Source organism: Psittacula echo (genome assembly GCF_963264785.1).
Source record: "Psittacula echo genome assembly, chromosome: 5".
In the NCBI taxonomy this organism is placed as follows: domain Eukaryota; kingdom Metazoa; phylum Chordata; class Aves; order Psittaciformes; family Psittacidae; genus Psittacula; species Psittacula echo.
Genome location: NC_137739.1, coordinates 1,449,325 through 1,464,410, shown reverse-complemented (window position 1 = coordinate 1,464,410; position 15,086 = coordinate 1,449,325). Strand labels below are relative to the sequence as shown.

Sequence of the window (15,086 nt, the reverse complement as noted above, 5' to 3'; positions counted from 1 at the left end):
GGAGCAGGCATGAGCTGAGCAGTGTGGTGACCTCCCTGTGCTCCAGTCTATGGCATCTCCCTCCTGCCAACGGCCCAACCATGGGTTGCCCTGGCTGTAGCCAGGTCCTTGCCATCACACAGTGACGCTGGCAACATCCCCCGACCCCTCGCCATAGCTGTCCCCAGAAGCATGTGGTGACTGCGTCCGTAGGATGGTTATCCTTGGGATAACACTGTGATCCTGCCCGTGGTGATGTGTCCTGCCTGTACCGTGCTGTCCGCAGGCACAACACGGTGCCCACGGCCGCAGCATAGTGATGCCCGAGGCTGTGCCTGTGGTACCCACGGCCGCAGCTCGGGTGCGCGCACCTGCCGTGTCGTTCCCCCCCCCCCCCCCCGCGGCCGGTGGGTGGTTCCTCCCGCTGCCCGCACGCGGCGCTGCGGACGAGCCCACGCGGTAGACGCGCGGGGGGGGGAGCCGGGCAGGCGCGCTGCCGGCGCGGGGCGCGCTCGGCTCGGCGCGGAGCGGAGCGGGCGGCGGGGGAAGATGGAAGGAGCCTCCTTCGGAGCGGGCCGGGCGGGGGGAGCCATCGACCCTGTGGATTTCCTGAAGCAGCCGCAGACCATCCTCCGGGTGACGACCTGGGTGAGGCAGAACGGTCATCCCGGCCGGGAAACGGGGCCGCGGGGCTCGGCACCGGGCGCTGGGCAATGCCCGGAAGATGGGCAGAGCACACTGCAGCGTGCGGTGCCCCTTGCGTTGGGCAGTGCCCGGCTGATGGGATGTGCTGTGCCCGTGCAGCGTGGAGTGCCCACTGCAACACGCAGTGTGCGGTGCTTGTGCGGCGCCCGTTGCAGTGTGCAGTGCCCGTGCCGTGTGCGGGGCGCAGGTACCGTGCAGCGTGCGGCGGTGCTGCAGGCGTGCGGCGCTGGTGCAGCCGTGCCGGGTGGTGCCCGGCTGAGGGGCTCCCGGCGGTGTTTGCCCGGACTTTCCTTGGGCAAGGTGCGGCGGGTGGATGTGTCCCTGGTGCTGGAGGAAGGAGCAAGCGAGTGAGGTCTAAATCGGCAGGCAGAGGACATTTTCCTTCCATGCTCTGTGCATATGTGTGTGTGTGACAGAGGAAATCTGGGAGCTAGCCCTGCCCAGCTGCCCCTGTTCTTCCACAAGAATGTCATCTCTTTTGGCTGTTTCCCATCTGGGTTCCTCCCGTGGAACAGGAGGTTGGAATATGCTCTGCAGCAGCTCAGGGAAGGCTTTGCTCGCTGATGGTCCGTGAATAAGCAGCACAGGGAGCTGCACGCTGATGCTCGCTGGGGCCGTGTGGCCTGAGGGGAACGACAGGCACTGATTCTCCTCCCCAGCCTGGCTTTTACCTGCTAGGATTTTCAGGCATGCATGATTCCAGAGGTCGGCAATGCTGGGCCCTTCCCAAAAAATCCCAGTGCAAAGGGTCTAACTGGTGCTCCCAGTAGCTGGCTCCTGGCTCCAGTGCTTGGCTGGAGACTGTGGGTGAGCCGAGCTGGGCCTGGGGGGCTCATCCTCACCCATGTCACATCCCTGCTGTGCACGGAGGCCCTCGGCCACCGCACTGGCTCTGTGTCACCCTCAGCAGTGCCACATGGAGGCAGCGCGTGAAGGAAAGGTGTGGGAGAAGGTGCTGCCCACCCGGCTCCCTCCTTCACGCTGACCCAGCGGGTGCGTTTGGGGGTGCCCGGGTGAGGCCCTGTGCAGCACAGCATGGGAGCACGTGCTTATCTTTAAGCACGTGAGCAATTCCAGCTGCAATCACATGCTTATCATTAAACCACATACTGAAATCTTTAGCTGGATGGGGGCCAGTGTGCTCTCCAGAGCTTTGAGGCAGCCCCCAGTGCCTTTACTGGAGAAGAACTGAAGGTCAGGTGTGGATGTGGAGCATCCAGGTTGGGCTGGATGGAGTGTTCTGGGTAGCGTTTGGGTGCCTGGCAGCAGTTGTTTCCTAGAAGAATGGTCTCAGTCCAGGAAACTTGGTCTAGATCCACATGGATCCTCCTCGATCCCCCTCGAGTGGCAAACTGTTGGCAGTGGTGCTGGTTTGGGGTACAGTTAAATAAATCGTTGGCCTGTTGATGAAGAGTTAGGCCTTCCATAAAGAGCTCATCATCCTGGTCGTACCAGAAGGGGATCTGCACTGCTGGGAAGCAGGAACAGAATATGGAACATAGAGATAAAAATTCCAGCTTAGGAAACAGCCATGCATATATTTGCTGGCTGATTTACTCAATGGCAAAGTCACTCGGTTCATGGTTCTGTGTTGACCAGAGAGCTTACAGCTACAGAAACACATCAACTTAACCCCAAACAAGTGCAGGGGTCACTGGTGTGGACAAGTGTGGGATGAGCGCTGTGCTGGCCCAAACAGAAATGTTTGCAGTATTTGGAGTTGGCTCCGAAGTCACTGAGCTCAAAGGGAGCGTTTCTGCTGTTTTCAGAGGGGGATCAGGCTGTGGAAGCTCACGTTAAAAGCCCTTAGAGCCACTTTTCCCAGGTCTCATATTTGCAAGCAGATCTGTCGAGGACCCTTCTTCATCACTGCTCCAGCTTGGGGGTTCAGAGCCTTGCTTGGCCTTAGCTTGGCTGCTGCAGTCCGGTTACCTCTGCCTCAAACCAGTTCCCAGTGTGGGCAGGGACTGCACAGCTGGGTGAGAGGTGGGACTGGAGGGGAGAGGTGGGAATGTGGCAAGTGGCAGTGTCTGCTCCTTATCACACTGTGCTGGTGGCCAAGCCAGCAGCATGGACCAAAGGCCCCCTGGAATGCACCCTCATTCACAAAGCAAACAGAAACCTTCCCAGGTCCCTGCCTGCTGTCACAGGGGAGATGAGCTCCCCGTGCCTGCATGTGGCAGAAGAACCGCAGCCCTGGATGGTTGTTCAGAAAGCCCTTGACTGAGGCTTTGAGGATGGCTGAGCTTAGGTGTTGGACTGGGTTTTATTCATGTGGGTTTCCTTCCTGTGCTTTGTCATGGCATCTTTTTAAACGTGTTTAACCTGTGCAGTTGGATCACACCTCAGAACCATAACCCTGGCTGTGCATAGGACACCAATGATCCTTTGGTGAGAAAAGGAGGGAGCAGGGGTGTCCTGGTTTGGGTGGGAGCACACCAGGACAAGGGTGCTGGAGAACCACGAGGCTTTGGGGCCAGCCTCACCCACCTGATGTGAGCCACTCTGTGCCGATCAGGCCCCGTGGCCATTGCTGGGGTTTCACAATGCGCCACCACCAAAGGGGGGTCCAGCTCCATTCTGTGTCTCTGGAAGGTGTTTTGGAGCCCTGGGCTCAGTCTTTACGCTGGCAAACATCTAAGAGACTGGCAGGTGAATGGTGACTTCAGTGTGGAAATCCCCAAATGTAAGTGATGGCAAGAGGGGATTCCTGATTCAACCACACTCAGCAACGTCTCCCTGACAGACAGTAATTCAGAGTATCTGCAGGGAAAACAGCCCTCCTGGCTTGAGCTGTAAAACCAAAAGCTGGAAAGAACCATGTAACAGTTCCTCATTCATCTCTTCCCCCTCCTTCTGATGCTGTTTGTCAGATGAAGATGTGATCACTTGTGGTTTCCTTTGGAGACATTTTTTGCACAACAGAACAAGCCGCCTATTCAGGAAGGATGCCCACAGAATCATGAGTTCCCTTCTCCAGGGCTACCAGGGCCAGTTGGGCTTTCAAGTGGCCACGCAGCTTGGCAGGGGCATTGTTCGTTTAACGCTGGGTTAGGTTTGAACTTTACAAGGAGTTCTGGAAGATACTGCAGCAGAGTAAATGCTTGCAGTAATTCCTGTAGGAGCAACAGCACAAACGCAGTGCCCGGTCCCATCCGTGCAGCCACGCTCACGAATCCGCTTCCTCCATGGAGCTCAGCATGAGATCAGGTCCTGATTTTGTAATCCCAGAATCCCAGCCTGGTTTGGTTGAAGGGACCTTAAAGCTCATCCAGCTCCAACCCCTGCCACGGGCAGGGACACCTTCCACTGGAGCAGCTTGCTCCAAGCCCCTGTGTCCAACCTGGCCTTGAACACTGCCAGGGATGGGGCAGCCACAGCTTCTCTGGGCACCCTGTGCCAGCGCCTCAGCACCCTCACAGGGAAGAGCTTCTGCCTAAGAGCTCATCTCAGTCTCCCCTCTGGCAGGTTAAAGCCATTCCCCTTGGCCTGTCCCTACAGGCCCTTGTCCAAAGCCCCTCTCCAGGTTTCCTGTAGCCCACCCTACAATACAAACCCTTATGTATTTTCTTTAAAGCCTGACCCATCTGCTGCCTTTTTCTCCTGTTTCTTAAAGCTGAATAAATCTGTGCTCCATCCCCTGGATCACTGAGCTTTTCCTCTGCAGTGTTTTATCGCACTGGGCCCAACGTTTTGTTTGGGTTTCCCTTGCAGCAGTCTGATGCTTTTAAGAGCAAAACCTTTATTAGGGGCCTGGACTCAAGCAGCCGGATCTGATTACTTGGCAGAGGCCTGGCAGCAGTGAGACAGTCCCTGTAGCCTCTGATGTGCAGCAGGAAATTTTCATGACCAGAGGTTGCTTGGGCTCAGGTCCAGCCCAGTCTTGATGTGCTCAGCTCTGTACTGATACCAGTCTCAGTCCGTATTGCAGCAGAGCACTGTCTGTGCTTTGCTGAGTTGTGCCTTTGGTAAGGGATGTGCTGGGGGGTGGTGGTTTGATGTATTAGGTGGTTCTTAGAGGAAGGGAGTGTGCTCTTTCCATCCTGGACCGGGCTTGTTTTGTTTCTCCAGAGGGATGGAGAAGGCAGTATGTGTGCTGTGTGTATCTGGTTTTATCCAGAGCAGAAGAGACAGGCAACAAAGAAAGAAGAACACGGCTCCAGGATTGGAACCAGATGATCTTTAAGGTCCCTTCCAACCCAAACCATTGTCAGTACCCTGCACCCTCAGGACAGAGCACTTTTGAGGAGCTTCACACCCGGGGTGAAGCTGCAGGAGCGCTGGTTTGAGGTGCTGGGGGGCAAGCATTTGGGTTTGCAGGGCTCCAACACGCAGCTCTCGTGCAGGGTTGGAGCTGGAGCCTGGAAAGCTCTCCTGCTGGAGCAGACATCAATGGGAAATGCAAGGTGGGAGCCTGGTGCTCATCGCTAGATTAGAAACTTTGAATGGGTGCTCTCGTCACATTAGAAGTAATTCAGTAAAGCTCAGCCGTGTGGTCATCAATGTACACCCTTTCCCAGCCGATGGGCCTGGTAGACATATCCATAAACCTATTCCAACGAGCACCATACCCCCTCTTTCTGTGCCAGAAACCACGGCAGGTCTTTGCTTTGTGGTTGCATCCATAATCCCGGCAGATCTGGCAGTGCTCAAAGCAGTTCTTTTGTCTTCACAGCCTCCAACAAATTATGCAGATCTGTGCTGGAAACGTCCCCATGACTGACAACTGTAAAGGGAAACTGGAGAGGGACCCAGGACCTGGTTCCACCAGGATCTGAGCTGGGTGGGTGTTGAAGGAGGCTGGTCCTTTGCCAAGGGTCTAACTCATCCCTGAGCGGAGTATCTGCACAAGGTGTCTATGTGACTTGAGGCAAGGGCTTAACTGGGGCATAAGCCATAAGCAAACGCTTAGTGCCAGGTAGGATTTGACCTTCATAGTCTTCCCTTCTCCTTTGGTAGCACATCCTTCACTTGCTGGTGGTGGCTGGAGGAGGGCAGCGTGCTGAGCAGGGTATCTGTCTCACTGATGCTCTCATTACAATGGTGAAGGGTGCTACCAGCTCCATTGAGTGTAAGCTACAGGAGAGGAAATCGGCTGTGGATTATTTTCTTGATGCATTACATTTCCTTGCTGTTGACGTTAATGGTTGCTTGGGTGTGCAATCAAAGCAAGGCTTTGCAGTCTCCTACATCCCCACACCTTCTGGTAATGCTTTTTATAGGTCCCAAATCCAAGTGCAGTGCATCAGCAGTGGAAACATCTCACCTTAAAATGGCTGACTGTTCACACACTGAGGCTTTCAGCTCTTTGTTCTCCTTGTGATGGCTCTGCTCAGACCACGAGGTTTCCTGAGGCCCATTTTAGGTGCCTGGGCTGCAGGAGGCTGAAAGCACTGGGGATGAACAACGTGCATGTCCTGGGGTGCAGGCGGCTCGAGCCCCAGGAGGGAACACAGCTCCGTAAAGTATAATTACAGCAGTGAGCCAGGCAGCCAGGCCAGCACCTTCTTCCAGACAGCAGGAATCTGGTGCAGAGAAGGCAGATGCAGGTCTCCCAGCTTTATGCACACCTAAAATGGTGTCTCCATCGTGGGGCACATGGGCATCCTCAGCACCCTGGGTTCCTGTGAGGGTCTGGTGGTAGCTGTGGGTCCAGAAGCTGTGGCCACACAAGGAACCTGCCCTCTCAGGCTCCCCTTTCTCCTTTTCAGGGGGAAAAGGATGAGATTTCACTCAGTCTCCCATTGCAGGGCTGCCTCTGTGCTGCTGACAGCCTGCCCATCACCTCCAGCACAGTCCCTATGGGACGTCCATCAGCACAGGACACCAGGCACTGGATCACAGCCGTTGTCAAAGAGGACAAAAGAAGCGAGAGGTCTTCCCTAAAATAGGGTGATGGAGGAAAATGGGAGGTGGCCAGCAAGCAAGGAAAGAGGGTGAGATGCTCTTGTGTGGGTGAAGTACAAGTCTGCATGGAAAAGATGGGAGAAAACTCTCCTCCTTCCCATCCTTCCTCGCAGGTTAATGCGCAGAGGAGCACTGATGGTCTCTGCCACTGGAGCTGCTGGGGCTTTGACACTGGAGAGGGCAGGATGTGACCATCGCATACACCAGGCTGAGACCCTGAGCTGCAAGTGGGTTGACGTGGAAGCTTTGGCAGGGGAGATGCAGTTTCATAGCGGGGTGCCTGCAGGTTGTCCGTGTTTGCACCAGTCCACCCAGCAAGAGGACAATTTGTTGCTGGTTGTGTTGGGTTGTTCAGCTGGAAACTGGAGCATCCCGTGAACGCTCAGGCTTCTTTGCAAGGCATGTGAGATATGGAAGCACCCCATTGGAAGAGTGGGCAGGCTTGGGATGGATGCAGCAGCTCACACAGCAGATGCCCCTGTGCTGTGCGTGCCAGCAACTTTGGCACTGGGTCCTTGCTGTCCCTGCCATGCCTGGTCATGGGGACTGCAGTTGTGAGGACAAGCAGGAGGAGGTGGAGGAGCACCTCCGGAGAGCAGGATCTCTGCATCCTTGCTCACCCATGAAATCACTGGCAGGGGAAAATCTGACCTTGGACTTTCCCTTTCAAGCCTCTGATGTGCCGGTGATGAGTTTGAGCGAGTGTGGTTTGTAGAGGGGGTTAGAAAAGCTTATTTGTTCTGCATGAACTTTAAGTTATGGCATGGGTTTTACTTCCCCCCCACACCTACCCCCATTTTCTCAAAGCAGATTTGTTCCTCTATACTTAGAAGGACACCTCCAAATCTATTCTCATTAAAATGTTTCACCAGCACCGGTTGGGGTTTTTATTGAAGAAGAGCTGTAACATTTCAATCAGGAGAGAAAAGCCATGCAAAGACTTGTTTGCACTGAAAAGCATGTTTTGACAGGAAGATTTCAGCCAGCACTGATGTTTTGCATCACATCGATAGATTTGCATCTATCAAACGCACACTTGCAATTCGCTGCTATTTCGGCCTCCTGAGAAGAAGCTGCGTGTCCCTTGTTGCCTGCACCCAGTCGAGGGGGTGTCATGGGGGGGTGGCTCAGGTCACCTGGCAGCAAGGAGGATGCTTTGCTTTGCAAAACCCTCTGGAGCTGGAAGTTAAGTGGTGAAACATCCTATTTTATCCCATTTCTGGCAATAGTTGTGCTTGCAGCCATCCTTAGGCGCTCCATGGGCATCCTCCATCGACAGCCCCATATGTGCAAACCTGTGTGCAGGCTGCCAGGACCCCTGTAATGTCCTTCATTACTAATTTAATGCTTAATCCTTAACTTACCACAGCCCTCCCTCACCCACTGAAACTGTGAGCTCCTGGTAAGCACCTGCAAGCACAGAGAAATAGTCCAGTTAATCCTGGGAGGACTTGGAGTGGGGCTTTGGACAAGGGCCTGTAGGGACAGGCCTAGGGAAATGGCTTTAACCTGCCAGAGGGGAGACTGAGATGAGCTCTTAGGCAGAAGCTCTTCCCTGTGAGGGTGCTGAGGCGCTGGCACAGGATGCCCAGAGAAGCTGTGGCTGCCCCATCCCTGGCAGTGTTCAAGGCCAGGTTGGACAAAGGGACTTGGAGCAAGCTGCTCCAGTGGAAGGGGTCCCTGCCCGTGGCAGGGGTTGGAGCTGGATGAGCTTTAAGGTCCCTTCCAACACAAACCATATGATTCTGTGCTTCTGTGACTAAGTAAAACACTTAGTGTGCACTTGCAGAAGCTGAGCACAAGTTCTGTGGCCTGCCAGGGAAATAATCCCATGGAATCAGAGGTTCTCAATTATTCATGTTTTCCAGAATCACATTATTTCTTCCAGGGCCTGTTTTATAAATGCTGCTGCTATTTCTGATGGTAAATAACAATTTTGCATTATTTATGAACAGATTTTTACAACTGCTGATATTACAGCTGCTGCCAAAGCCCTGGGAAAATGATTATTACTGTTTGTTGTTGTTTCTCCTTACAATGCGAGCCTCTTGTTCTGAGCACGATGAGGATGATGTGCCCGTCGCGGTGTGACAGCCGAGTGCTCCCTGAGCGCAGCGCCAGCGAGGAACAGGGTGCAATGGAAGTGGATGACTCAGGTTGTCATCAGGCTCATGGCTGCTGCTCAGAGCTGAGATGAGGTGGGGATGGATGGGAACAGGACCTGGGTCATGGTTAAATTCCAAGAGGAGGAAGGTCTGGTTATGTCCTTGTGCAGCCATGGGGAGGTCCATGGGACATACTTACTTTCTATCCCTATTAGTGGTCCAGATGAAATCAAAGGTTGCTCCTGAGCTTTGCAGATGCACATTTGCAATCCCACATTTCTAGGAGGGAAGTCTCCCTTGCAGATCCATCTGTTTGTTCTCCAGTTTGGAGGAGACTCAGTGGAGATCGTCTGAGATGTGTTTGTCAATGGGATGCTTGCATTTGGAAGTAGCTTCAGACAGGAGAAGCTTCAGCTTCATCCCAGTGCTGAAAGGAGCTTGGAGGAGAGAAACCCGAATGAAATTCCTCAGGGCAGGCAGGAGGGAGACATTTGGCTTGTGCTTGGGAGTAAATACCTATCACCACATTACATTAAACAGCTTTCTGAAGGGTTTGCTCATAGTGGCTTCTGCTAACAGTGTTTTGAGGAGTGTGGGGCTGTAGGAGGTGGCCCATGGCCAGGCACCAGCCACGAGGTGCAGGTGACTTTGTAAAGGCCACCAGCTGCAGTCTCTCCTGTGGCTCTTCCGCCTCTGTCTTGGTTTCGTGCCCCTTCAGAAGATGCAGCAGGGTGTCCAGAGCAGGAGCTGTATCACACCCCACACCCCATGCTCCCAGGTAGCCACAGCAGCATCCTGCGGGAGCCTCTTATCTCCCTGCCTGCATACGAGGCCTCCAGCTGTGTCCTGCGGGCGTGCAGGGATGCGGGGAGCCGGTGCTGGCAGCGAGGGATGAGATCAGAGGTTCCCAGCTTGCAAGAGGGGGGATCTGCAGCCTGGCTCCCTCCCTGCTCCCAGCACTGGAATCCAGCAGCAGCACAGCTTTAACAGAGCAGGCTCCGGAGCAAATCGTAATGCAGCTGCTCCCGCAGCGTCCGCTTGGTGCTGGGAGATAAGGGAATTACTTCAGCGTGCAGCATCAGGATTGGTGTTCATTTAGGCAGCCAGCCGGCTCCTTCCTGCCTGCGGGGATGTGAAACACCCTCAGGTCCCAGCAATGGGACCACCAGCAACCCCCCTGTCCCTCTCAGGGCCCAAACGAGGTCACTGGCTAATGGCTGCAGGCGCTGCGTCCTTCAACCCCTGCTGAGCCAGGTGAGAAATCATAGAATCATGGTTGGAAGAGACCTTTAACATCATCAAGTCCAACCATTATTGCCCTGCCATTCACAGGGCAGCCTGTCCCCTGCCCTACTGCACTGAGTGTGCTGCTCCCATCTCCCCACACTGCCTTGTCCTTGCCCCTTCTCTGCCAGGCATCCCTGGGCCAGGGCTGGCTAGCAGCTCAGTTCTCCTCTGTAGCTTCATTTCTCCCTGCTCTGCAGTGACACAAGGGGGTTTATCGAGCACAGCCTGACAGTGGAGAGCACAGGCTTAGCCCATCTATTTTTTCCCTCCCCAGCCTCTCTGGGAAAAACATCTCTTAAAATACCCTGCAAATGAAGCCACTGAAAGGCAGCCAGGCTCGCAGGGAAGGAAGACCTTGGTACCATCCACCAGCTCATTCATCAGGGCCACCAACCAGCTGAGAGTCAGGATCTGTCTAACAAATGCCACGTTGCCATGGAGTCAAAGACAAGATTGAATCCAATTACGTTGCTGTTGGGAAACAGAGTTCAAAGTAAGCGGCAGCGAGTTGTGTTTTCTCCTTCCTCCTGCAGATCTTCTCCATCGTGGTGTTTGGCTCCATCGTGAATGAGTGCTACGTGAACAAGGACAGCCAGACCCCCGTGCTGCACTGCATCTTCAACGAGAATGAGAGTGCCTGCAGCTACGGCATCGCCGTTGGCCTCATCGCCTTCTTTGGCTGCATCTTCTTCTTTGTGGTGGACCTCTACTTCCAGCAGATCAGCAGCGTGAAGGACCGCAAACGGGCCGTCCTGCTGGATCTCGGCTTTTCAGGTACCCCTGGCTTTGCTGGCTCATGAAGGATGATGCTGGCTCCATGGGCAGTGTGGGGTTGTTGCTGTGCCCTGCAGCTCCACGCTTGAGTCCTCCCCGATCACGGCACGGCCCCATTCGTGCGCCTCTGATAGGGAGAAGAGGGGTGGCAGATGGGTTGTCCCATCCAGCCATGAGCTGAGGCAGCAGTGGAGAAGCTGGTGTGTGGTGGCTTGGGGACAGTGGGTGTCCCACTCGTCTGTGTCATTTCTACAGTTGGAGGTGTTCACTGAGCTGCTTTCAGTGAGGCCACCCAGAGAAGTGAGGCTTGGTGGTCACATCTCAGAGACCAGACAGGGCATTTTCCCCTCCCACATCCCTGTTTCTGGCTCAGGTAAACGTCGTTTCATCTGTTACATCTGGGGCTGTGTTCACTTTGTGCGTGTGCTTTGAAACAAAGCAGGAACACTCCATACCACTGCAATCCCTCACTGCCTCCAGGACCGTGGGGTGCAGGTGGGTCTGGGGGTCCCAAAGGCTGGCACAGATCTTCCATGCTGTCCTGAGCCCCTTGGCCAGGGGCTCATCCATGCAGGATGCCTTGAGCTGGGAGAGCCATCTTCCGCTCTGCTGCTGGGGGAAGTACCTGCCTGAGCTTGAGCTGATGTTCTCCAGTTCCAGGCTCTGGTGTTAGCAAAGCCTGAAGGTGATTTATCCAGCACAGGCATTGCTGATGGCTCTCTGGCCCCAAATGAAAACACCCGTCATCGCCTCCCTGTGCTCGCCTCTTGTTAAGGATGTTCTCTCCTTGCTGGAAAGCTCATTTCCATGGTGCTGGAGTGCCGGCATCCAGCTCTTGTTAGAGGATATTTACAGCCCCTTCCACGGGGCTCACTGCCTGCAACCCTTTGATTCAGATGGAAGGGGAACATCACATCCATCTTGTGGCTGATGCTGTGTGTCGTGGTGTGAGGATCCTGCCTTCCTCCTCCAAACAGCCCTTCTCTCCCCGCCGGGCATGTGGGAACCAGCACCGTGCTCAATCTCTGCCTTGTTTCTCTTTGGTGCTTGTCATGGGTGTGCATTTGCAGCTTCAGCAGCGAGCTGGGGAGGATGAGTTCTGCCCTGCAGAGCTGCTGCTGTGCTGTGCAGGGGTTGTGCTCTGCCCTGGGGCCAGGCTGCAGCACTGCACCAGTGTTGGGTGTGCAGAGAGCCCTGTAACTCACACTGGACGTGGATGCACTCATGCATCTTATATTGGACTTAGGAACAACTGCAAGATCAAGGGGAATAAAAGAAGCTTCTTTCTTCTCCCTGCAGTCAGACTGTGCTTTGCAGCCGCCTGCCCCATGGGACCGGCAGTATGGCTGCTCATCCTGATGTGCTGATGATCCTTGGGAAGGTGCTGGGTTGCTCAGCATCCCGGTGCCTGAACACCCAGAATCTTTGTGCCTTTGTGCCAAGGAAGCTCAGGAAAGCTAGAGAGCCTTAAAACAGCATCATGGAAAGCTCCAGCTTGTGCTGCTCCTCTTCCCAGCGCTGGAAAACATCACTGCTCCTTACACTTGTGTGCCTGTGCCTTGCTTCTTGACTTGTTTCCTTGGCATCAGGCAGTGCTGGAGGCTGTGATTGAATTAGGGGAGCTGCAGCCCTGTCTTGCTCAGCCAGATCGGCTTCCAGTAAGGAGTCGTCAGCAGGGAGGTTTTGTTCAGTCCCACAGAGCCCAGGGGGGCTGAGCACAGGAGGAGTCAGTGGAGGGCAGCGGGGATGAGTAGAGCTCTGGCACATGAAGCCCGTGTGTCCCTCAGCTCCACGGGCAGCTCCACCACATCCCTGCCCCAAGGAATGACACACAATGAGCTGTGCTCTTGGGATGCACGGACATCCCAGGTCACTTTGATCCCTGGGAGCAGGGGTTAATCCCAGCTCGTCCCTATTCCTGGGTGATTGTGACTTGCCTTTTTGAAGCTCTCTGGCTGTGTCCTTGGACCAAAGCACAGCTCATCACAGAATGGCTCTAAAGCCATCTCCTGCTGGTGCTGCTCCCAGGAGTGCAGGCTTCCTCCTGGGTGAGGTTTGCAGTATCCAGTGCAAAGTCTTTAAGGAACAGGGACTAGGGGGAATGGTGAGTTGACACACTGGGGTGCTAGAACTGGAACTGAGCTGGTAGCACCTGGACACCAGTGAGCAGGCTGAGATCCCACAAACTGAAAGGACCCCATGTCCAGAGAGGCTGTCCTGTCCCTGCAGGGATCAGGGTGAGATGTAGGCAAGCTGAACCTAAGGCAGGTAACACACTGGGTGACCATACAAGGTTCCTTCCATCCCTGTTTTTCCAGCAATTCCAAACCAGCCTCTTCTAAAGGCAGCTCCTTTGGGCCACCGCAGGCCGAGGCACCCAGGATCACTGCTGCTGTTTGTTTGATGTCAAGGTGTTTGTGCATCAGCACACGGGGTCCTGGCAGCAGGGGAGGCGTGGGGCAGGGACAGCACTGAGCAGCTCTGTTCTCTTCCAGGTTTCTTGTCCTTCCTGTGGTTTGTAGCCTTCTGCTTCCTTGCAAACCAGTGGCAACGGACAACGATGAGCATAGGGGTTTCACAAGGAGCAGACGCTGCCCGGGCAGCCATCACCTTCTCCTTCTTCTCCATCATCGTCTGGGTGAGTTCAGCTTCAGAGGAGGGGACAAACTAAACCTGCTCTGGGCTCAGGGCTTGCAGGGGGAGTCTGGGGCTTGGTTTGGAGAAGTGAGTCCTGGTGGGCAGCGAGGGGCTCTTCTGGGGAACTCTGTGGTCCTGCAGATAGAGACGGAACTTGTGGTTTGGTACCCGGGACGATCAGCTCAGTCCCCTCTCGCTGGGGAATTCCGCACTTCCCCTTCTCCTTGTGTTCCCATTGAAAACGTGTCAGCAGCCACGAGCTGCCCTCATTTCGGGGCCCTGGGAGCCACTTGGTTGGAGCTGAATGAGTCCCCAGGAGCAGATCACTGCAGTGAGCTGGTCTCTTGGGACGGGAGTGGGATGTGGGGAGCTCTCGGCTCATCAGCTCCCCCCCGGGGGAAGCCAGGCTGGTTCCTGCTGCCAGGACATGCAGAAACCCCCTTTGCTCCCACTTTTTGGCTCTGTGCACCCCCTGTGGCAGAGGGACGTCTGCCATGGGTGCAAAACCCTGCAAGGCCCCTTGTCCTGTGATACTGGGGGTACCTGCACTGCTTGTGGGGCTGCATGTGGAGAAGCAGGGGTGGCCTCCATCCCTCTCCTCCAGCTTTTCATGGGCAGAGAGCACCCAAGAGGTGCACCAGTCCCACATTGCCTTAAAGGAATTGGGGCAAAAGCCAGTCTGAGGGTTTCCAGCTGCCAGCCTGGCTCCAGTTACTCACCAGTTTAACTGCTCCCCACTGTTATTATCCAACTAAATCCCTTTTAATCCCAGCTCCCACACAGCTCTTCTCTCACGCTGCATTGCAGCCCCCAGGGACTGGGGAGGATGCTCTCCCCCATCCCATCAGCATCTGCTCCCAGCCCAGGGAGGCCACTGGGGATGCTGGTCCCCTGCTGCCAGCACGGAGGATGTCTGGGATGTGTGGACCCAGCAGCAGCCCCTCCATTGGCACCATGAATAAAGCCAGGAGCAATTGGGATCAATAGGTAGCACCAAGCAGTGCCTGCCCTCCGGCACCAGCCCCAGCAGGGCAGTGGGCTCTGGGCAGTGGTTGGGAGCTGCTCTCAGTGTCTGAGTGGTCTTTTCCACCCCCTGAGCCCATCATTTATAAACTAATTGAATTAATGAAACCTCCTGAACTGGGATGAGCGTGGGGTGCTCACAGCTCTGCCGCCGCATCTCCCACCCTTTGTGACCTCAATTCCAGCAACCTGGAAGAGGGTGAAGGAGCTTCGGCAGAACTGACCTATTTTGCTTTCCCTCCCCGCAGCAGACGGGGTTATTGGTGCCAAATTGGCACAGGCAGGGACTGGGGCACAGGCTGCAACCTCACACAGGGCTTTGGAGGTCAACCTGTCACATAGAAACAGCTTCTTTAGCATTAAGGGTTGTGGCTTGGGCTTGGTTTACCTCTTGGCTACAATGGAGCAGGGCCAGCAGTGAATTGGGATGCTCGGATATGCTTGGAGCTTTGCAGCAAGCTGGGGGATCATAGAATCATGGAATAGTTTGGGCTGGAAGGGACCTTCTAAAGGTCATCGAGTACAACCCCCTGCAACGAGCACGGACATCTTCAACTACATCAGGTTGCCCAGAACCACATCCAGCCTGAAGTGTCTCCAGGGATGGCGCATCCACCACCTCTCTGGGCAACCTGAGCCAGTGTTTTACCACCCTCACTGAAGAATTAC

The 15,086-nt window shown here is 55.1% G+C and overlaps 1 protein-coding gene across 1 annotated transcript in view; it reads left to right on the top strand.

Moving 5' to 3' along the window:
- Positions 1-512: 512 nt before the first annotated feature.
- The window catches only part of SYNGR3 (synaptogyrin 3), a 17,607-nt gene continuing 3,033 nt past the window's right edge, over positions 513-15,086 (top strand). Inside the window, exons 1-3 of the mRNA XM_080618886.1 lie at positions 513-627; positions 10,517-10,757; positions 13,253-13,395. Of these exons, the coding sequence (XP_080475012.1) occupies positions 529-627; positions 10,517-10,757; positions 13,253-13,395 (483 nt within the window). The 5' untranslated portion in view covers positions 513-528. The remainder of the gene's footprint in view (positions 628-10,516; positions 10,758-13,252; positions 13,396-15,086) is intronic.